The sequence below is a fragment of the Paracoccidioides brasiliensis genome (assembly GCF_000150735.1).
Source record: "Paracoccidioides brasiliensis Pb18 unplaced genomic scaffold supercont2.1, whole genome shotgun sequence".
NCBI lineage: Eukaryota > Fungi > Ascomycota > Eurotiomycetes > Onygenales > Ajellomycetaceae > Paracoccidioides > Paracoccidioides brasiliensis.
Genome location: NW_011371358.1, coordinates 2,628,820 through 2,652,256, shown reverse-complemented (window position 1 = coordinate 2,652,256; position 23,437 = coordinate 2,628,820). Strand labels below are relative to the sequence as shown.

The 23,437-nt window shown below is 43.9% G+C and overlaps 6 protein-coding genes across 6 annotated transcripts; 1 reads left to right on the top strand and 5 right to left on the bottom strand.

Annotated features, from left to right (window-relative positions):
• Positions 1-1,431: 1,431 nt before the first annotated feature.
• Positions 1,432-2,418, bottom strand: PADG_00812 (uncharacterized protein; the record flags this gene model as incomplete). Its single annotated transcript, XM_010757689.1, has 2 exons — positions 1,432-1,908; positions 2,365-2,418. 2 exons carry the CDS (start codon positions 2,416-2,418, stop codon positions 1,432-1,434), a joined length of 531 nt encoding a protein of 176 aa, XP_010755991.1.
• A 1,770-nt stretch (positions 2,419-4,188) lies between these two features.
• PADG_00811 (uncharacterized protein) lies at positions 4,189-6,465 on the bottom strand (the record flags this gene model as incomplete). The annotated part of the gene is made up of 1 exon (XM_010758200.1): positions 4,189-6,465. One exon carries the CDS (start codon positions 6,463-6,465, stop codon positions 4,189-4,191), a length of 2,277 nt encoding a protein of 758 aa, XP_010756502.1.
• A 2,708-nt stretch (positions 6,466-9,173) lies between these two features.
• On the top strand, positions 9,174-10,433 carry PADG_00810 (uncharacterized protein; the record flags this gene model as incomplete). The annotated part of the gene is made up of 2 exons (XM_010757688.1): positions 9,174-9,624; positions 9,736-10,433. 2 exons carry the CDS (start codon positions 9,174-9,176, stop codon positions 10,431-10,433), a joined length of 1,149 nt encoding a protein of 382 aa, XP_010755990.1.
• Positions 10,434-11,411: 978 nt separating this feature from the next.
• On the bottom strand, positions 11,412-12,106 carry PADG_00809 (uncharacterized protein; the record flags this gene model as incomplete). The annotated part of the gene is made up of 3 exons (XM_010757687.1): positions 11,412-11,738; positions 11,858-11,974; positions 12,080-12,106. 3 exons carry the CDS (start codon positions 12,104-12,106, stop codon positions 11,412-11,414), a joined length of 471 nt encoding a protein of 156 aa, XP_010755989.1.
• A 988-nt stretch (positions 12,107-13,094) lies between these two features.
• On the bottom strand, positions 13,095-13,823 carry PADG_00808 (signal peptidase I; the record flags this gene model as incomplete). Its single annotated transcript, XM_010758199.1, has 2 exons — positions 13,095-13,332; positions 13,468-13,823. 2 exons carry the CDS (start codon positions 13,821-13,823, stop codon positions 13,095-13,097), a joined length of 594 nt encoding a protein of 197 aa, XP_010756501.1.
• Positions 13,824-18,263: 4,440 nt separating this feature from the next.
• On the bottom strand, positions 18,264-19,186 carry PADG_00806 (uncharacterized protein; the record flags this gene model as incomplete). The annotated part of the gene is made up of 3 exons (XM_010757686.1): positions 18,264-18,762; positions 18,828-18,983; positions 19,062-19,186. The coding sequence occupies 3 exons, from the start codon at positions 19,184-19,186 to the stop codon at positions 18,264-18,266; spliced, it is 780 nt and encodes a 259-aa protein (XP_010755988.1).
• Positions 19,187-23,437: the final 4,251 nt, after the last annotated feature.

Sequence of the window (23,437 nt, the reverse complement as noted above, 5' to 3'; positions counted from 1 at the left end):
TACTACTGCTACACACGCCCTCTGGATTCTAATTGAGCAGTTCCACAGATATCTTCACCTCTGCCGATCTGAGATGGCGAAAAGCTCCTGGGTCAATAAAACGGTATGGGGCGATGCTGAGACCGATGTAGTAGTTTTTCCGATCCAGTAGGGACACAATGAGAGGGGGGGGGGGGGGGTTTGAACAAGCTTGCTCGCCCTTCCTGAGCCAGCAGAGAGGGGTGGTGGGGGTTCCCCGGAAGAACTGAGGAGAAAAGGGGCAAGATTCCAAAGCCTTCAACAACGCCCTGATGCGACCAGCTTCGCCGGGCACAGATGCAGACAAGAGGGGGCCGTCGGGGATATTGCAAGGCGGCTCTGGAACCCGGGAGATCGCACTCGACAATCACCAGATCCAAAGAGCGTGGATGACTATGGGACAAAGAGAATGCAATCGCGAGGAAGAGGAATGATGAGTGGGAGGAAGTACGGAGCAAGTATTTTCTGCGGGAGTTGCACGGCTGGCTGGCTAGCGTCAGGAGGATATTTCGGCACCCCTGGAGGGACGGACAGGGGCACCTGGGAAGGATTTATTCCAATCGCAGGCCAACCTCAACGTGGTAGGTAACTAGCGACAGCTTATTTGATTTTTTTAATCTTTTCCAGTGTGGTCCCTGGGCCCATGCCATGCCAGTAGCTAATTAGCTGGCAACTAGTTGTTGTTGGCCAAACTAAACTCTGTGTTTTCGTGGCGACCTCTAGATTGCTTCATGATTCATCAGTGTCCAGGTAAATCGGGTTTGTTTCTTCAATCTGTGTGACACGCTTGTCAGTCTGTGAGAGCCAGACTGGGCCATCTTCATGAGAGAATGAATGTGACTCCGCAGAAGACTGATGATTCATTTGTCTTCCATGATAAGCATGGACAAAACAACATGTATACTACGCAATTCACCCTGGAGAATCACCATGGACAAGTTTGATTTCTGGCAAAAAAAAAAAAAAAAAAAAAAAAAAAAAATTGGAACTTCTCAAGTGTTGCTCCTCTAAGAACCAAGGTCAAAGAAAAATATGTTGTGTTGTCTGATTACACGCCCAAGTGGGGGAATGCGGGTCTAAATCCTCTTGATTGATGGCAAACGAGCTTTTCACAGGTTTGAAAACGGAGAGGGGAGAACAATCAGAAAAACAAATCCACATATGATCCACCACCCATGGAACTGTTTCTCCCGTAGCGCTGGCTAACCAGACCCCGGCGCTCTGCTTGAGCGCCTGGTCCTGGATGGCCCATTGGCCCTTGATGGTGGATGCTCCCTGAAACGCGCTAAAGGACCGAATTTTTTTCCTGCCAATGAATGTCACACTGTGGCATCTTTTCGGGCCCGGCATCCCAGCCCTTTAAAAGTCGGATGCCGCTCTGGGGATATCAGGCTCGTTGGGAGTCGAATGGAATCAATCATGTTTCAAGGCCCGATTTCCACGTTTTTCTGGCGTTTCTCTCATCCCATTGCGGCGTCCAAGTGGCAGCTTAACTGTGTTAAAGGTGACCGAGAGGTGAATGAAGTTTACTTTTTCTTTACCCATCAAATGACGCGATGGGGACTTGTCCTCGGATTTTGACTGCTCGAACCTTGCCGAACTCCTCCGTTGCTCGAGCAACATCCGGTCCCTCTCCCGGCTGCCTTCATAGATAATCACAGCGAATGGTCGTATCAATGGCTCCATTTCCCTACCACGGTTATAGAGAAGATGTGGTACGGATGTTGATTTGATAGTTGTGCGGTAGCTGTGGGGCGTTTCCGTGATCCCATCCTTGGGTCTTTGTAAAAAAGTCTCCCGGTTCCGGCAGCTTTGACTGCAGCTTGCAAGTTTGTTGCGCTCTACGATGACAGCAAAACCACCTAGGTTGACAAATACGAATTTTGCTTCCTAATTCCATGGTTGTGTTTTAACTTCGCCATTTAACTCTTCTCCCCGTCGGGATTCTTTTCCATTTTCCTCTGTTATTATCCACCATGACCATTATTACCTGCACATGTGTCTTCCTGCCGAGATGCGGAAAAAGAGGAGAATTTTTCGCATCACGCAAAGGCGCTCTTCAAAGCGACACGCACGGTTACATATCAAGTACCCCAACATTCGATATATATATATATATATATATATATATATATTTATATCTGTGCTATTTACCAGACATTCGAGATAAACATGGAATCTCCCTGTTTCAAGGATCTCGAGGAGTTCGGTACCTCAGTACCGCAGTTGGAAGTAATATCCCCCTGGATGGGGTTCTGGTAGCTCTCACGCACAAGACAATGTCTGCCGGAACTTAGGGTCGTCGTAGCTTTTAAGGTTCAATCAAGTAAGGATGCAGCAACAAACTCCTGCATTCTTCTCCTTCTTTCCGTGCAGAGAGCCGGAAACCGATGGATTCATTCCCCACTTGTGGTGTTCATCATCGCCATCATCATCATACGCTGTAGATTATCGCTAAACATTGCAAACCGAGCACCAGTGGGATGAGTTGAGATAGGAGGCTGCTGAACTACATTCCAAAAAGTTACCATGTGAAGGGCACTGTCGTTGTCGTTGTCGGTATCTAATAGCTATATCCCGGGCACACAAAAGCTTACTGGATAATGGGCTTGCTATGGCCCTCCCCACCTTCTAGTTGAAGTTTCGCGAGTCGCGTTGGGCTTTTTGATGGGGGCTTTTAGCAAAAATCGGATGCTCACGCTTACGCTCGTTTTGCTTAGATGCCACTGATAGTTGCATATGTGATTATCGATTAGTCTGTGTCTCGTGGTAGCCGCCCTTGTTGGAGTGTCTGGAGAGCTGATTGTCGAAGAAACCTCAGAGATCAAGTTCCATCAGAGTTTTTGACTTGCGGAGTTGAAATAATAGAATTGAAAAATGAAGCTACATAATATCTTTTTCTAGCTATCTGTTACATATCTCAGGCGAATTGAAGACTGTTGATAATTTAGATTTTGAAGGTATGTTGAGATGTCTACTCAGTTTTCTTTCATGGAACAAAAAGCTATCACTGATTAAAAGACGTAGGAAGGCAGGAGAAAATAGGGAGAAGCGGAACCTAATGGTGGATTAACATTCTGCAAAACCTTGCAAGCAAATCTCGCGAATATCCACTTACAGATTCGTCGATGTTCGTGAGGTTGTCCTCGGTAGCGAGGGATCAAAGTTGGATTGATAAGGAGTGCCTTTAACAAGATGTCCTCTGGGGCTTGACGCAAGTGAACACTTGCTGAATAGATTGCATTAACAGGTAAATCAGTAGAGGGGGCAAGACTCAGCACAGCCCATCATCATCTGGCCGCAGAAAGTCAAATGGGGTACGTAGGGGTTATTTATATCCAAATCAAAATAATACTTTGTATTTTATCGTTTAAGTATATACAAACGATGGCGGGGCACCCAGAAAAGAATATACGGAGATACACATAGACAGAAATAGAGTGGAAAGTAAAAACAAGGGAAATTATAGAAGACGTGCGCTGGGTGAGGAATGACTCTTGGCGTAGCGTAGAACAAAAACACATGAGAAGGCAATTGCATCTATACACATCGTGAAATCGTAATGACGGCTCTCAAAAAGAAAGAAAGAATGAATGAAGGTTATAATGAACAAAAAGAAGATATGTGAATTTGGAAGGAAGAGAAAATAGAGAGCTATGCAAGTATTCAATTGCAGATTGTGAATCGGGAGGAACTGATCTGAAGGGAATAGGGAGGAAAATGTTGAAAAAAAGAGCGGCATCTGAGGAGGAATGAGGGAAAGCCGGAAGATGAACTGCACGAATAACATACACATCGAGTATTAGTAACTAAAACTGGGCTTTTTGGAGAACTTGTTATTCGCTCGTATGCAATACCTGTCTTAAAAACCTTTTGTCCAGGCTCTGAAGTGTTTAACTTAGCGCCAAGGAAATGCACTACCGATATAAGAATGTTGGGGGAAAAGGAGAAACAACACCCAGTAGAGTGATAACGACAGTTCAAAATAGCTCAAGAAAAGAAATGGAATACTTTTCTTTCTCTTCTCAATGTGGGCATTAGCGCATTTTTACGGGATAAAGAAAGTGAGGCGCAATGGCCAAAAATAATATTCAAAGAGGGTAAGGGAGTGCGAAAGAAAGATAGAAGAAAGCAAAGACGGAAGAAAGCGGAAAGGGGTGGGGTATCATCTCATCTAAATGTATGCTTTTTTAGGCTTTTCCAAGCAGTGGATCGCGGGCTACTCGTTCGCGCACTAGAGGGGGGTTCATTGGATCCAGCTTGGAGGTTCCCTTTACCGGACAACAACAGAGAAAGTCGGCCTTTATCCTCCCTTATTGCCTTTCTCCGCGCGGCTCGCAGTTCCTCGACACGGGCTTGGGAGAGCCTGAACCGACGCGCAAAACAATCGTCCGCGACGGAACTCGCATCTAAAAGTTTTTTCGGGGCTGATTGCACGATTTGAAAAATTTCCATAGGATCATTGACAGCAAGTATTTCCTTTTCACTGCTTTTGAAGATCGCGAGTGCAACTCTAAAGAAAGTTCTAGACCCTTCGTAGAAGAAAATATCCCACACGCGCAGCGTGGTTTCAAGTGGCAGGCTACCGATAAACATAGACATCAACCAATTTGTTAGACCAAGCGTAATGTCGGGTAGTCGTGTTTTCGTGTTGATGGGTGGAGGCTTGATTTTGCCGGTTGTTGGGGTTGTGCTGGCAACTTTTGTGTAAATTGCAGGCAATGAATCTTTTAATGTTACCATAAGGATCCAAAGGTCGATATTTGCACCCTCAAGACTAATTTCATGAGTTCCCGGCAAATAGGTCGAGGTAATGATGTCAAGCATCCAAAACGCTTTCTCCTCGGGAAGAAAGAGAAGAAGCATCCCTGCGATGAAGTTAAGCGACTGAGTGTAACCGACCTTGGGATTATGTGCCGCAAATGCATATAATACACGACGCAGCGACTGGATAATTTCCGCCTCAGGTGCTTTGGAGAGATATTTTGGGTTACTGCTTCCGCTTTCCGGGGACAAGTCTGACTCTGCGCCGGGTATAGAATCCGGCTTGAAGTGAATGTTATCCGGGAATGTCCTGTGGAGATCCCGCTCGATATGCTCCTTGTCATCATCTGAAGGTCCGTTAAGAGCGGCCTTGACCAATTGGTTATACCTACCAGGATTTTTGTGGTATCGGCCGTAGCCTCCTGCATAGTGAAACCAAGCGGCCCCGCGGTAATCAGGGGGTATACCTTTCCTGACATAGCGCTTGACCTTCGGAGATCTCGGGGGAAAAGTGACAGGATCAACAGAAGGCAAATCTACCTCCTTTAACAGTTCCTCCCACTTCTGCTTCCTGGTCTCCTGATACGCCACATAGGAACGATTCCAAGCCTCGTAGTCGCTCGTTGAAATGTGAGAGGATGTCCTCTGAAAACCATATTGATCACGCAGGGCGTTGGCATGTGAGCGTGGTGGCGGCACGACACCAGGAAGCGCAGGAGGAATTACAAGTTTTTTGCGTTTATATCGATAAGTGGAGTCCTTTGATTTTCCTTCGACTGCGACAGGGATTGCTATTTCCGGCATGTCACTATTTATAGCCTCTTGGAGCTCTTCAGATCTTAGTTTTTCGTCATCTCGGGACTCTATATATCCCTGCCCGTTGTCAGCTTGAATCGCTACGGATCCCTGATACCCCTCGCCTTGCATTTCGAGCTCTGGAGCCTCAATTATTGATGACTCGAGCTTGGGTGTCGGGACAGGCGGCAACGGGAGGTCGTCCGTAAAACCATCCAGGTACATTGATATGGCATCGTCAACACTCATTCCTCCATCCATATCTAATTCGTCAGGCGACAAATCAGTCACTGAACTGTTTTTCGTGACAATACTGCTTCTTTCGGTGCTGCTAGTTGGATCTATACTCGATGATGTCAAAGCAGACTGGGAACTGGACCGCACCTCGCAGTCAATGTGCAACTCTGGTGAATGATAATGGTGTGGGAAACGGGGCATTGCCGGGCTAGAGCTAGAAGAGAGCTTATCTAGTCGGAATTGCGAGTGCTGTCTTGTACGCATATCAATTGTCGACGCAGAGGGTTTGAGACCGATTCGAGGGTTCCTGCTTTGTTGGGTCTGCGTCCTTTCCATCTCGGTCCGGGAATGCCATGACGACTGGTTGTCTGGTTCGGTAGAATTGGGGAATGTAGGTGATCGATACATTTGGGGCACATAGGGGAAATTAGGTTGTGTTGGTGAGGCTTTGGGAATCGTAGGCTGGCATGCAGGAGGTCTGCCAGGCCGATATGCTCGGTAGGGACTTGGGGGCCCAGCAGTTCGGGGCGTGGTGGAAGACGCAGTAATTGCCAATGGGTGCGGAATGGCGCCTCGATTATTTTCAGGTCTCTTGACATTGACTCTGCTATCGGGAGGATGATACCTGGCATCTCCATTTTGTGTGACCATTGCCACAAAGGAAGTGGATGTTCGTGCTGGACATTGGTTTTGGGTGTCAATTGACTCTTACGCTAGCTAACCCCCCCCAGTACAGCAATCAAAAATATAGCAATTATGATCTGCCAAAGCATGGACTCGTAAAAAATGGTTTATAAATGAGCGTGGGAGAAATCAGAAGTCGAAGAAGCTGCGCTGACGTTGCTTTCTTGGTGGTGGTTCTGAAAAGTGGGCAAACGGGCTAAAAGAATGGAAAGGCAGCGGGAAGGATCCAGCGGGACGGATCCTGCGTTACAACGCTCGCGATCGAGGTTCTCAGGACCAGCCAGAGTGCAATGGAAATAGAGCACTTGTCCCATCAACCCAAGAGTCTCGGGATAGCAAAGGAAATCGGGGAATTGAGGAGGTGGATGGAGGCGGTCGTTGAGAAGGCAGAGTTTGTTTTGAATTACTGCAGAACTAGGCCTCGGTTGCCAAGACACTGGGTTGAGCCTCTTCGGCTATTTTCATCCACTAAGAGTCTGATATTGTAACTCCTCCACTCGGCCTCATCTTAACTCGTAAAAAGAATCTTTGAATTTTCCATTGAAATTTAAAGGATACGGATCAGGAGGCTTCAGAGCCACCGGCGCCATCATTGTTGTTTTTACTGGCTTTTTGTGAGTATTTTGACGCTTACGCTTTTTAATTGGACTACCAATTCTAAAATTTAATAATACCCATGGCTAGTTAGTTATGCCATGCCGTGAATGTGCCAACTATATATCCTTAGTATAACGCTGCAAATACGTCACTCAGAGACAAACCCTTTTTCTAATTTTATTTATTTATTTTAATTTTAATTTTTAATATTAATAATATTATTAACTATAAGTTAACTAATGTTAGTTATTTAGCCAAAATATAAAACAAGTTAGAATATAAACGCCTCAAAAACCATGCTAACTACATATCTTAATACCAACCAATCTGAGTTTATCCTTCACTGACATACGATATTTAAACAGATATATAATTCAACGCCTTTACTGTTTGTGACAAGTCTCAACGCATTGAATTGATGCATTCTTCATCGCCCACGTGCCGGTACAAGCAATGCTTGATTGACGCTTGGGGGAACATCCACTCATCGCCGAATCTTCCACCTCGAGTTCTTCCCTCAAACAACGGCTGTATGGGCATGCTGGCGGTGTGAGCTGAGGTATGCTGAGGAGAGGGGAAAAAAATAAAATAAAATAAAATTTGGAGTGACCCATTTCAAATTATGCAAAATCTGCCGGCGACAATGCATGCATGTCTTTTCAGCTTGCGCGCAAATTGGATTCCGTCTTCGGATCCCTGCCATGTGGAATCGCGTTCGCTTCCAAACTTTTCGACCCAGCGAGAAAAGAGCGGGACCAATCGATCCATGTAAGGTTTGTATGTAATAATGCAACAAGCAGTTAAACATTCAACTTGGAATTTTTTACTTTTATTAGTTAACTTATTCAGGAACATTGCATTATTCTGCTTGAGCACTTCAAACATCGAGCAACCCCTGTTAATTATAGAAGGAAGTAAATATAATTAAAACTTTAAGAGATAGAGGTAGTTATTCCTCTCAGTCAATCCTCAGACTATGAGGGATAAGTGCTGATCTCCAGATTGTCATTTTATGTGAAGATATGGGTGCATCATTCCCAAAAATTATCACTTTTTCCAAGACTCATTTGTTCACACATCACGATGCAGAGGCTTCATTGGGAAATACACAACTTTTGATTGCCGTCCTGCATTTCATTCACAATCAACTAATGCCAGTATACACTGCTGTGCAATCCTTAACATATACTCTTGTATAACCACTAATTCATTTCTGTTGAAATCACTTCCATCACTGCCACTTTGTCCCCTGAGTTGGCTTTGTCCATCTGATGCACATCTCTGGCCTTGGCTTTTGCTCTTTGGTTGATCATCAGCAATATTTCATTGTCCCAACGAGCACGACATTGGAACGAATGTTTCCAGATTTCTTTCTAGAATTTTAATAGTATACCCGCAACGTTAATTGGTCATTAATTCTTGGTTTGTTTTTCAATGACTTGATCCAGCGATTTCTTTGATACTTGGCCCATGGGTCAATGGCAAGATACTTATCTCCGCACTGATGCTTGCAGCTTAAAAGTTGTAATACATACATAGCCTTTCAGGTGAGCGCTTGCTGTTGTCTTTTCTCTCCTATTCTTATATATGATAACTATGTCCTTCTATGAATTTCAGTTCATGTATAAGTGGGAATTTTGTCTATCCATGCGTGCTACGCAATATATTTGACTTTTCCAAGGTTGGCCCCGCAGCTACACGCTGTTCAGGAACGCCATGGGAAGTAAAATATCGAGATCCTCTTCTCATCATCCGGTACCTGATACCAGCTGGGCAGATGTATGTTCAAACGCTTCCTGTATGGCATCTAGGCAGGAATCCCTGGTTAAAAACCATATCCTCTCTATACTTCGAGCTTTATTTTATTTTAATTTTTTTTTGGAGGAACTCTTACTTATTTTTTGGTATAGGGACTTCGCGGCATCGCATCGATATATGTAGTTGCAAGTCATATTACACTGTGTTTTGCGCGGAGTCTCATTCCGCCATCCAAGTGACAAGACGGCCCGGCCACCCTGTTTCAACGCCCATTCTTTCGTTTGATTGCTCAGGGAAATGCATTTATCTCGATATTCTTCATGCTGTTGGGGTTTTGTAATTCTCTTCGGGCTCTCCAGCTATCGCGGGCTGGCTGTATTCACGATGCCCTATCTACACTTTCCACGAGCTCTCTCCGAAGACCCAGCAGACTGGTGATCCCCGCTGCAGTCGTGACGGTCATATCATGGCTACTCTGTCAGTTGAACTTCTACTACTTGGCACAAAGATCTGATGCCTTTTGGCTGCAGACTACAACTCCGGTTCCAAGTGCTTCATGGCGCCAGGCCGTAGCGGATCTGGTTAATGAGTTGATATCCACATGGGTACATGGAGAGAATTGGTATGACCAGCCGCAGTGGGCACTCTTGCATCTCCTCAGGGGGTCAATGGTGATTTTCACGGTATTGCTGGCCACCGTAAACACCACGATCCCGTTCCGGGTAACTGCAGAACTGTTGTTATACCTCTGGTGTTGGGTTTCAAATGATAGTACGTAATCCCAGCTTTGGGATACCACCAATTCCACACATTTAACTTCTCCACCCAACGCTATCCTTTCCCTGTTACCTGCGTCCTCCTTGCACTTAACACTATGTATAGGCATTGTCTTGATAAACGTCTTCGCCGGCATGATCCTAGCCGAGGTGTCCTTCCACACCCTACCACATCTAACGTCTAAATCAGCAAACATCCTCCCTTACCCCTTTGCAATTCTCGGCCTCTACTTGTGCTCCTACCCAGATCAGTATGCTGAACAAGCCCGTTGGTCACGGCAGCTCATGCATCTAGGCATGCGCATATTTCCACCAGGGGCGTCCCTCGGTCGCTTCTGGTCAGGTTTGGGAGCCCAACTACTCTGCCTCGCCATCGTCTGTTCACCCGCCATGCGCCGAGCGCTATCAAGACCCTACCTCCTCTGGCTGGGCAGACTGAGCTACCCAATTTACCTCCTACACGGCACTCTTATCCGAACCTGTCTCACTTGGCTAACTTTCGGGTCATCAGTGTTGATGTGGACTTCGAATGGGAAGAGTTATCAAGATGGGATGTTCGATGCGCCGCCCCTTATCCCCGAGCCAACGAAGGGTATACTGGTAGTTGCACTTCCTGTATTTTTTGCCGTGTTGTTGGCAATCGCTAATGCGTGGGCTGTGAAAGTTGAGCCGGTTTTTGAACGTCTGGCAGCGGCCTTTGAGAGGTTTGCTCGAACATGGGGCAAGGGCTCGAAAGTGCATCATGATGAGCTACCCAGGAAACTGAACGGAAAGGCTATTCTTCCAACATTTGCTAATGAATGATTTCTGGGAGTGTCAGCATGATATCTTGCCTGTTGAAGGCGAATACCCTTGGTTGTATCGATTCCAATACGGGAATACGTCATTTTATGACATCGTTGAATTTTTTTTTTTTTTAGAACTCATTACACTTGCGCCTATGGCTGCTTAATCTGCGTGTGCAGGCGTAACGATGCATATTACCTCTCTTGATTGTTTTACCTACGTTTGATTATGGCTTTTCTATCTCTTTTTGGTTTTATAAAATTAGAGATTGTGATAGCTAGTTCAGTTTCTTACGAAGACATTCCCCATATCCTGTGCCATCCTTGAAGGAAAGGCTTCCAGCTATACTACAAAACTACCTACTCATCCACTGAAAAAACTTTCCTATTCCAAGCTGTCTTCAATTCTGCACTTCTCTTATTAACTACCTTGGAAACCAGAAATGCGCTCACTTTGAACTCTCATAGCTCAGTCCATCACAGCCTCCCACTGCTGCAACTTACACCAGCATCTGTGACATGAAGGGACGTTAATTAAAAAGTGAAGTTAAGGAACTCTGCTGAGCACCCAAGACATAAACTCTTTTATGGTTTATCTATCTATTGGAATCCTAGATCGCAAATGGGGACAAAACGCCAACACACCAAAAGTTCCATAAATGCAACTGCAAAAAAAGATGAACGAGAATATGCTTTGTAAACTTGATATGTAAAGCCCACCTGGAGGACGATGCAATCGTGATAAGCCTCTCCGGATTTCATGGATGAGATGCACAGAAAAACCCGAAGACCCGGGCCATGATTTCCACCATTGAAAACCCTTCATGAAATAACACAGGTCACATAGAATGTATTGTATTAGGAATCCGTAACAGCCATTACGGACCAACCCACCCAACCAGCCAATAAATTCTTCCTCGCAAGAAGGCGCCCCATTTCCCTTTGAAGGCACTTATAGCAATATATCTAACCCATTCCACATTATATTTTTCATCCATCAATCGGCCCCACCCATGGCATACTTCCTCGTCCAGTCCCGAGCAATCTCGTTATACCTCTTACGATCATCGCGATACTGTTCCGCAATTCGGGCTTCAACAGCATCATCTGGCATCGGCTCAACAAGCAACTGTCTCGCAAATTCCAGGACGGCAGAGATCCGCGAAGAGGGTTTCCACTCGTCAGATTTGAGCATCCCGAGACACATGCTCCCTTTGTCGTCGTTGGTGACGTTTGGATGGTAGATTTTGGTACCAAAGGAGACGGTCGGGGGTTTGAAGGGATAATCGGTCGGGAGAGAGAGGTTTATGGTGAATTTGCCGCCCTATGCGCAGAGAGATATCAAGTTAGCTCAGGTTATTTCTTTGATATATTTATTTATTTTACGGAGAAAATGGGAAATGTCGCGAGTTCAGGTTTTGGGTTTTGGCCGTGGGACCAGACTTTGTACGGGGAGGCTTCGGGGCCCTGCATGGACACTTTCCAGTTGTAGAGGTCCGAGTCATTCGCAAGGTTGACAGATATACCAGCTGGAGGCGATTCCATTAGCTCATTGAGCTCCTATATATGTGATTCTGAACGTAAGCATATTCTCACCGGACCGGTGTGTTGAGAGATACGAGATTGGACAGATGAATGCGGGGGAGGGGTAGAGCTGGAACTTACCCTGGCAATACGCTTTTGGCTTCCCATTTTTGGCACTGGTTTAAACTCCACGACAGAAGACGTATGTGTGAGTATGGACTGATACAAAGAGAAATCGAGTGTTGCAGTTTGCAGTTAGTGAGCTCGTGTGTGAGGCTCTGAGTTATTTCTGTTGCTGCCTTCTGCCCAAGCAGGACCGGGAAGATTATTGGACAGGTGCTTAAGTTCGGGGAATTCTTCGATGGCTCAACTGTATCCCACCAAGCTATGTGTGGAATTGTCGAGGCCGAAAATGGAGACAGATTGTTGTTTCTCGGAGTTGAACCAGCAATATGAGACATATATTCTACCAACATTGTTGCCAACATTTCCTCCTGGGAGTTATTTATAGCTGTTTGCAGCCCAACATCGTGTTGGTTTGTGTTGCAGGCTTTCTCCTTATACTTGTGTTCATTTCAAGGAGTTTTCTACTGTTTCCTACCTAATCCACTACGAATTTTCATTCTCAGCAGTTCTATGACTTCTACAGTTGGCTGTCTAGATACTATTTGCTTCTCCAAAGTGATATATCCTAGGTTGTAAGATACTCCATACCCCGACAGAGCTAGGTATAACAAGAGCACGCTCAAAGGCCAAGTTGAACCACACGGAAACGGATTCTGTGGGAAAACCTCCACAAAAGCCAGCTTTCCACAAAGCGCACGTTCGATCTTCATTCATGTTGTTATTTCCAATATTCACGGGGGTTGTTTTGGATTCTGTGACCACCCTGTGATTTGAGGTTTTTGGTTCTTGAAAACCAAGGTTTGGACAAGTATCTCAGTCAAACCCCGGGATAAATTCCCAATATACGCCAACAAGAAGCAAAGGTAAGAAAGAGATTGACACTGAGAGAACTTGGATGTGGGACGAAGCAAGATCCATAAGAAAGACAAGCGGGAAGTCCGAACTCCATCCAGATTTGAAAATTAGGGCTTTTCCTGTTGGGAAGTTCTCCAACTGAAAGAAAGCAGAGCTCTCATGTAAAAGTCCCAGACTATTCACGCTGTAATACTACCATCAAACCCATAAATCCCAAAAGAACACTCCTTAGCCAGGGATGTTCCGAGAGAAGGATCGTCACGTATCCAACGGTTGGTACATAACCTCTGACGCTTCCGACGATATCCTCTTTTCGATCCAGATACTCCTGGCCCTGAGCGTACAATTCTGTATCATCCGCCATGTTGTTATCACCTTTTGTGAGCAGTTTTTGCGAAGGGGTGGAGGAGGTCCTAGGTAAGATGATGAAAAATTCATTAGTATCAAGAGCAATTGATCATTTCCATTCCAAAATGGAAAATAAAATGAAATAAACATAAAAAATAACAGAATAGAAACATTATATGCATATAAGGAATAGAACCTACTCTTCACCTTCCTCCCCTCCCTTCTTCACGTTCTTCTTGTCTTCCCTACCAGGCAACTCTGGAAACGACCTCATAACCCGGTGCACAATCGGAATGTCCTTCCCGCGCACATTATACACCACGATCTCTCCTACATCGACGCGCGGACTCCTATTCCACAGAAACAACAGATCTCCGCGTTGAAATGCTGGCTCCATACTACCTGACAGCACCACGACGATTGGTGAGGTGGAGTTTGTGATGACTGATAGGCCCTTCCAGAGCATGAAGGCGGTAGAGAGAACGAGGGCAAAGTTGAGTACTTGTGTGAGGGTCTGGCGAGGGTTTGCCATGTAGGGCGCTAGGCTAGAGAGCATGGTTGCGGATGTCTGTGTGTATGAAGGAGGCAAGTCGGAAGAATAGGGGAGTAGGAGTTGGAGTTACGGGGAGGTAGGTATCGTGGGTGTGGATTCGATTAATTGTGCATGTCTGTAGATATGCAGCTTTATTATATGGGAGTCCTGCGTGCCTACGTATGGCGCGAGATATATCTGGTTGTTGCCGGCGGTTCATTACCAGTTGTGTATAGTTTTGACGTTGCTTGTTGTTTGGAAGGTTTGAGATCTGGTCAAAATACCCTGCCCTCATTGGTCAGAATATTTGCTTTCTCTCAACTATCTGACCTAAGAAGAATGTTTGAATCATATTCTAAACACTATTCAGTGAGTGTGAAGCAGCTATTATTCTTGATGATCATAGTAGTTATCTGACTACAGATTTTGATTTTTGCAAAGATAATGCAATTATCTGCATGTCTGCTTATACATCTAATCTTCTTCAATCGCTAAATGTTGATGTTTTTGAATCATTAATATATATATATATATATATATGTGAAAAGCCAATTGAAGAAATAATGATTGCAGAAAACAATCATATTAATAAAGATGATTTTCTTTCTCTTTATTCATCTGCACATGAGAAGATCTTTACTAAAGAGAATATCTATGATGACTTTGCTGGTGTAAGGCTTAAATCGTTAGATATAGAGAGAGTTCTGTTAAAAATCATCTCTAAACTGTTACATCAACATCACCACTTTTGTCTTTAGTTAATGCTAAAGACTTAATATCTTTAGCATTTTAAACATCTCGAATTTCTCATCAGCTTGATCATAAGATTCATCACTTGTAGAGAAGTCTTATTAAGAAGAGACAGCTATCTAGCAGCTCAATATCTCATCTTCAACATTTTGAGAAGGCTGCACAGATGACTATAAATCTTCTTCATCAAGAAATCAAGATTCTACAAGCAGAGAATGAGCGAAAGATGATGAAAAGGCCATGAAGGCATGCTAATCTAGGTCAGGATACTATTTTATCTGTACAGGAAGATCATGAGCGTGTCCAGCAGCTTGATATGCAGGTTGAAGCTCCGATTGAGGCTATGTCTTTCCAGTGAGCTCCACCACACTGCAGTGGCTGTGGGACGATTGAACATACTATACACTGTTGCCCTAATAAATAACTATATATTAAACTATTACATAGTCTTAATTTATTAACATTTCCAATATTTAAGCGTGTTGGTTGTTGAATATATTGAATATTTTATGGTTTTCAGAGAACCCGCTGGATTAAGTTAATACAGTATATGAGTGTGTAGTATTGCTAATGGCGAACGAAATATTATCTCCGGCTCAGATAATCTACTAGATTTGATGCTCGGAATTTGGTGCCTCATTTATCAGATAGTTAGTTACATTGTATGCTGATCAGGTTGCCAATATAGCTATTCCGATATCAACCGTAACTATCAAAGCAAAAGCATCAAGCTCAATATGGGATTCTCTCTGCATTAATTACATGCAACCACTGTCCTAGCTTTTGCTCATTTTGGAAAAACAATACCATGCATAAAATTCATCATATCAGTCCAGATTTTGCCATTATCCATCACCAGCGACTCCCATTCTCCAACTAAAACAGCCATTTTCAAATCATTATAATCGCCGCACGCCTTAGTTTGCCCAACCACTTATTTCCGTAGCCCATCCATATCCAACCCCGCCACCCTTGTCAGCACAGTGCTCTTCAACACCTCAAACTTCCCCACAGTGTTCCAGTAAGGACAATCCTCCGTTCTCGTCGCCACAACCATATATGTCACCAACCATCAATCAAGTGCGCTCCTAACGGCTCCGTCTCCTCCCCATATTGTCCCACCAGCGTCCCAGTGACAGTCGTGTTTTAAAATAGGAATGCAGACGTTTAAAAACAGACGCAATAAGCGTTAGCATTACCTTATAGCTAATCACTGGGTATCCAAGGCGAATTTTCCGTTAGGGCAATGGCCTGCAATGTGGGAATCTTGAATGTCTGTCCTAAGAATAGATGTAACCGCAGCGGAATAATTCCTTCTCATGGCCCTCATGGGTCGCCAGACCCTCGAGATAGTTGGTGATGCCATGGGAAGGAGTAATGGGGGTTCTTTTCAAGATGTTGACGACCCTTTCATGAGGCAAGGAGTTGCGAGGCATGCTCAATGATTTCCTTGAAACATTTGATCACTGCAAAGTCGGCGTGGGAGGTATCCTCACGGATTGGGTGTCGTGTTGTTGTAACTTTGTCATTGGCCTGAGGCTGCATTCAAGAAGACCAGAATTGGAGATGCAAAGGTGAGGCATGTTGTAGATTTTTGTTGTTACCTGCGCCAATGTATATGTACCACTTCTGGTGTGGTTGGCGTAATCGTTGTTGAATTGTGCTATGGAAGTGGTTAGATGTGACAATGAGAAATGCAAAATGCCCATTTTTCCTTCCTTTTTGACCAGGGATAGGATGAGGGAGCTATTGATTAAAAAGATCTCTTTGAGGAGGAACATACTGGCTAATCCTTTCTCTAGTTTTTTTTATATAGAACAATTTCAACAGCTAGCTCAGGAAACGGGTGATCGATTAGATTACCTCCTGGTTTCCCTTGGATCAATTGCCGTTCTCTTTGATAGGATTGTGCGCAGCAGGATTAGAGTCGCTTCACTCCGGCTCTTTGGCAGCATCCTGTGTAGTTGAATGTGCGTGTACTTGACTATTGATATGTTGCACCATGATCTCTTGCTGTTCCTTAAACACCCCAAGAGCCATCCATTTCCAGAACGAAATACCTTTGCACTCCAAAGCAAAGTCGAGAACCTTCCAGAAAAATTTGTATTCGGGACATGTCTCGAACTCTGAGTAACTTTTCGATGAATTTTGAAGATATTGATGAAATTTACCCGATACCAAACAGAAATGGGAAAATAACAGAAAATAAGTGTTTTGTTAGATATTCGGCAACGAACTGTATCGTAAAACTTAGGGAATAGGGAGAAAGGGGAGGGAGTTATATGTGGTTGATTGATTTGCACACATTTCCCCCCCTTTCTTTGGTAGGTAAACGGGATAATGCCACCGATCAAACTTGGCTTTCCAATTATCGACTTTCAGTGGATAGTTGCACCTGGATTCTGCAGTTATCATCTATTTGAAGCAGATCATTCTGATCCAGAGTTTCCCATTTTCACGATACTTGACGAGGAAACATCCTCCTCTGTGAGGACTCTGTGAGAGTCAATTTTTGGGTAGAACTTCCAAAGATTGTCCATTGCAGCGGGCCGCGAACTGGCCGAGTGGGCAAGTAAGGTAGTTGGCCAATGAGATGTTCCTGCGGGTAAAGGGTGAAAGGGTTAGTTAGAAAGATGGAGTGGTTCTTTTCAGATTTGGGGGAAGGGCATGTGTGGCTCCGGGGTGTTGATCTCATCGATAAAAGGTGGTTGATTAGGGGCAACCTGAGATAAGAGGCCAAGGCGGGTGACGGAGTCAATTGAAGAGAGAAAATCTCCAACTAGTTGCCGTCCGATCAGGCAGCAATAGAGCAGCTGTGCTCTTCATTCTCAGAGAAATAACACAAGCATGCTTTTCATATCTTAAGAGTCTGAGGAAGGGAATTCAAAATATATGATCACCTTCTTGTTAAAACATAACAAAACAGAGTCAACCCAATAAAACACCTCAGATGAAACTCAGTGCTTCCATAGTTAATTTTCAATTAGTAAAACAGGCATGTTGAGCATCGTATGAATACATCAACAACTTGTCTACGAGACTTTACGAGTGTGAAACAAGAGAACTAAGCAAAGGAATTTTGAGGTGGCCGAATCTCTCAAATTCTTGTAAAAAACCTGATCATGCGAGGTTCCTCGCAGCCGGGAAGTATCGTACAATGAAGACACCTCCTTGTCAAGGCGCGATAATAGCGGAATGCCAAAAATAGACAGATGTAGTAAGATGGTTGAAACAAAAAAAGACATTAAGCAAACCCAAAAAGGCTTGGAAAAGGAAAATCGTTGCGAAAGACGTCGCAGACTTGGCTGTAGAAATGTTTCCTTCCGGAGGATTAGTTTGGGGACGTGAAGGCAAATTGCCGGCATACGTCAGGGGGATATATTAAAAAAAGAGTAGAGGGTTTGTTTTCTTCTAAACCAAAAATTGGCGGCCAACCTCGAAAAGAAGGGAATGTTTTTCGCGTAAGATAGAAAACACAACCTCGGGAGAACTTCTCGTTGTCAATACTGCACATTCTGGTTTAGATTACTCCCTGAATCCAATTTATTAAACTCCTAGGCGCTCGAGCTGTTCCGTAAAACTCAGTGCAATCTCATTTAGATGACTTTGGGAGACCGGTTGTTGCTGTTCTCGGCCATAGAAATGCTAAGTAAGCTCCTGGTGACAATGGCGGAGAGGGTGATATTAGCCAACAAGGTAGATGGAGGAGAGAGCTTACCTGATCTCGACAATGTCATCGATGTGGTTGCACATTGCCACGAAAAGATCGAAGAACAATTTGCCGCCACTTTCCATCTCCATCTGCATGGTTCCACTCCTCTTAAAAGTCTTACGACTTCTGATGATCAGGGCAAGAAAATGAGCGCGGAGCCGCGACTCACTGTCTGGTGTTTGGTCGTACGCATACCGAGCCGATCGAAGGATCACGTCGACAGGGATTCCAGTCTGAAGGCCTTGTTTCCGAAGAGCAAGAGCCTTCAGGTCATCCAAGCCGTACCTCTCAGCAGTGCAATACACAGCAGTATCTCTGAGGACACTGGCACCAACACCAGAGTGGAAAATTGTCGATTCGCTTGACCCGCGGCCTCCTTTATTATAGGGGTCCTGGGCGTCCTCGAGCGCCCAAGAGTTGCGGCGCCTGTTGTGGAGCAGGCGGGGGTAATAGTCACCCTTGTACAGGTACTCGAGAACACAGGACAGTATCTCGGGTTCTCTGTAAAAGGAGGGGTATATTTAGGTTTTGCCTTCAATAACTAAACTTATAAGCTCAAAACTTACTCGTCAGGCAGGTCCACCTGCTTTGCGCTACCGTCGAGGACATGGTCCTTTAAGGCAGCAGCAAAGTAGGGCGAAATGGACAGGACATCCTCATGAGCAGCAAAAAGACGCTGTTCATGACCCACAACCATGGTGATTATGGGGCTGGTTATTTTGCTGCTAATACACAGAGAGGTCAATAAAATATACAAACTCCCATGAAGACTTTTTATTTATAAAACGATGTTCACGAACTTCCCAACCGGCGGGCTGTCCAATCTCTCCTGCATCTTGACCTTCGTGTGCTCACGATAGATCTTCTTGGTCGGCTTGACGGCCTTGCCCGCCCGATCCCTTGTGGTGAAAGAACGTTTGAACATGTTCGTCAAAGTCGAAAAGGAAAACTTGTCAATGAACGAAGGAACGAAGGACGGTAAAGAGCGGCAGAGAAACCCAGGGGGGTTATATAAAAAGAGCGTGTTGGCGTTGCCAAGTTTGACGACGACGCTGCTTATCACGCACGTAGCATGGGAGCCTTGGAAGCCTCTTTTCAAGAATCCAGTCCTCCACCCACCGCCAATCCCCAGAGAAAAAGGACAAACAGGAAAGGATGCACTCTCGAATAAGGCTTTTTTGCACAGGATTCCACGACTTGGAATCGTTGTGCGGTCGATAAACGGTCAGCTCTGAGAAGCGTAAGGAAGAGAAGAGAAAAAAGAGGGAGATGGTGGGAAGTCAAGACGACGTTGATATGTTGGCAGCCTGTCATGTGATAGCTACACTACCCCAGACAGTATTTAAGATATAAGCCCCTGGCTTGGGGCGGTGTTAGGGCAAGGCAGCCACTGGGGGTGGACAGGAATTCTACACTATTATCTGTAGACGGTTATGATAGTCGCATCCACGCAAATTGGCGCTGATGACTTAACCATATGGATATATCCCCGCCCGCCGTCTCTGTTTGGCTCAGGAGCTGATTTGATGGGACGGGAACCCAGAAAATCTCATCAACATAGTTAAGCGAACCTTTTCTGAGCACAAACTCGTTGAAGCGGTTGAGCCAGCCACACTTGGGCTTACACCTGGCAAAAGGAGAACAGACACTTGATAATGACAAAGGAACAGGGGTTCCAATTGATATCCAGAGCAAAAACTCGAAGAAATCAACTCTTCCTTCATGATCATTAATCGTATAATTCAGCAACCGCATCGTTATCCTCAAGCTTTAAACTAAGCTTAAACTTTCTAGTCGCCTCATCACTCTACTTATTCCAAAATGCGTGGCCCTGATATCTCCCAAAGGCCCTTGTTTTCGGTCACTTGGATAGTTATTTAGAACAAGCAGCTCATGACCAAGAAACACGCAAACCCCTTGGTAACGTAGGTGCTTCCCCGTCCACACCATCCAAATGGCAACTCCCTCCGCATGCAGGCCTCCCGAGTAAAAGTGTGCGAACCCCCGCACAATCTGCCCTCTCTGGCCAACCTATAAAGACACCAGTTTCCCCTGTCAGTCTAACCAGTTTCCCATGGACAAAGCAAAATCTATATTTGCCCGACTTTAGCATCCAGGTGTAAGGCCACGAGTCGACTGTTGGAACTTTTCTACTGTCATTCTGGATGACAACACCGTGGTATCTCAAAACGTTTGCGAGATGCGAAAGACCCGCAAGGAACATCTAATTTCTCCTCCTTTTGCGTATTTTGATGGCTTGAAGGCGATATTCCCCTGATGTTGAGGCTGATGTGAGCTAGGTTTTTTTTTTTTTTTCAGTCGCAATTCGTCGTTCTGGTCATTTATCTCTGGCAACATTACACGAGGATGAACAAGGGGCGAGTGAAACAGTAACTAGTTATGCTAACCTGCTTTGCCTCTTCTAACCTGTCCATGAACTTGAGGGTTCCCATCCAACTCTATCTGTATGATTTGATAATTCAACTAGCAGCTAATGCTGTAGTTAAACATTGTTCCTGAGTAACACGCACTAAGCCACTGGAACTTTACAACCAAACTTTTGTATACAAATGATACATTCATTAGGAGGCTTTCGTTTTGGAGTCCATCATGTGATTGAAGTCGTCGGACAACGGGTTGTGTCTTCTTTGCAGGTACCTAGATCTGAGGAAACTTACTTCTAGGTAAGCAGTGGCCATAGCCTTAGAGGAGGAAAAGGTTATTAATAAAGGGTATACAGTGTGGAGTACAAATGGACAACTAACTAGTTAACTAACTGCTCCTCATTATTAGATAGCGAAAATTTCATGATCGAAATGCAACATAGAGTTACCTTAAAAATTCTTTCTTATAATGTGACTTACCACTAAATAAGCTGTACCACTAAACGAGCCGCATTTTTGCGATGCACTGCAATTTAATTCAACAACTTCCACTGCTGCAAGATGCCAAAAAAAGAAGCTATTCAATTTGCAATTAAAGATTTAAGAGCTCAAAAGGTCAAAAATTATGCAGCAACTGCTAGGAAGCACTCAATCAATAAGAAAACACTGCATTGTTGTTATAATGACTTGCAACTTGCATAGGATGAAGCAGCCTTCCAACATAAGAAGAAGCTCTCAAATCAGCAAGAACAAATGCTTTTGCTTCATATAAAGAAGCTTGCAGCTCACAGCTTTGCTCCTATACCTCAAATCATTCAAAATCTCATTGTGGAAATCACCAAAGAACCTGTTGGAATTCATTGAGTGAGGTACTTTACTTAGCACCCTAAGGCTCAAATTCAAAGAATTCATGTCCATGGCATTGATCAAAAACACAAGATAGCAGATAATTCTACTCATTTTGAGCATTATTTCCAGCTGATATTTTGATCTTTTGCTTGTTTTCTTGCACTAAGTTCTTCTCTATAGACTCTTGCTAATTATTTCACTGTGGCTATGTGACTACATAGTTGAATGAGAAGATTGAAAAATACAACATTGAGCCATCAAATATCTACAATTTTGATGAAAAGGGCTTCTAAATTGGTATCAGCCAGGCTACTAAGTGGATCATTTCAATTGAAGCTCTAAAGGCAAAGCAAATTACTGCAGTTCATTATGACAGTTGTGAATTCATCTCTTTACTTGCAGCAATATGTGCAGATGGAACAGCTCTTTCATCTGCTCTTATTTATCAAGAAGAGTCTTGCAATATGTTGAATACATGACTAGAGAATTTGAATGAGAATAATATAGCTTATTTTGCAGTTTCTGGGAAAGATTGAAGTAATGATGACTATGAGCTTAACTGACTGAAGCAGATCTTTGATGAGTACATCAAGACTAAAGAAGATCATAAAAGACATCTTCTCATTCTAGATGAACACTGATGCGTACAAGCAATCAAATAGATAGGATAAATCATGTCTGATTCTCTTTTAATAAGATGGGCAGATGCCCTGCTATACATATACACTATAATCGCTCTATATGGTAGGAGCGATCGCATAGGATAGGAAATATAGGAAAGATTGGGGCCCCTGAGTGGATTAGGGAGGGGCGAATAGAGAGCGGATACTAATATAGGAAGGGGCGGAAGAATAGAGGCGGAAGAATAGGGGCGGAACGCCACAAACACTCTTCTCATGTCAATATGAGATTTATTGATTTTGCAGATCAAAATTGAATTCTTCTTGCAGTATTGCCTCTACATTTAACTCACTGACTGCAATTTTTGAATGTTGACATCTTTAGTTCTCTAGCAGAAGCATACTCTTGAAGTGTCAATAACCTTCTTTGCAGTAGATTTGAATTCATTCAAATGACAAAAAGAAGCTTTTTATCAGTCTTCAATTCTGCATAAGATCAGTCTTTAGCAGCTAAGAATATTCAATTTACATTTGCTGTCTCTGATATCTATTCTTTTACTTTTAAGAGTTCTTTGCTGATTTACAAAACAGTCTATATCTTCAGTCAATTCAACTTCAACTAAGATTACTACATTTACAACTATCTGTGCTTTTTGACATGATATTAAGAGAATATAAATTCAGCAGAGCCTGCTCTCTAAAGATATGAAGAAGATCATACATGCTAGTGAGAAGCTTGTCTTTGAAAGAAAGATGCTTGTGCATGAGAATAAGACTCTAATTAAAGCTTGATGCAATGAAAAGAAGCAATGACAGTGTGAAAAGCTCTTAGATCTATTGAATCCAGAGCAGTAGCCTGGCCAGACTCAATTCTTCTCATCATTCAAAGTTCAACAAGCTCATGAGAGAATTCAGGAAGTAGATTACAAAAAAGAGGAGAAAGTTACTCAACAAGCTCAAGAGTGACTTCAACATGATCTCTGAAAAGCAATGAAGCTAAAGAGGCTCAGTAAAAATGTATTGAATAACAAGCAGTTCAGACAACAGCTCAGAAAGCCTGTGAGGAAGAGAAGGCTAGAAAGACAGAGCATCTTGAAGCTCAATGGCTTGCTAGAGAGGCTAAAAAGACTCAGCTTGAAGCTGAGAAGCAAGAACAGGCTCATACTCATGCTATGAAGTGAAAATCAGTCAGTTCAACTACAACTATATCAAAGTGACAGCAGAAGCAGGCACCTACAGCAGATTCTAATCCTTTAAGCCCTATTCAACCTTCCAGTTTAGGAAATGAGGTCAACCTCAATTCCCCGGAGCAGCTTACTGCTG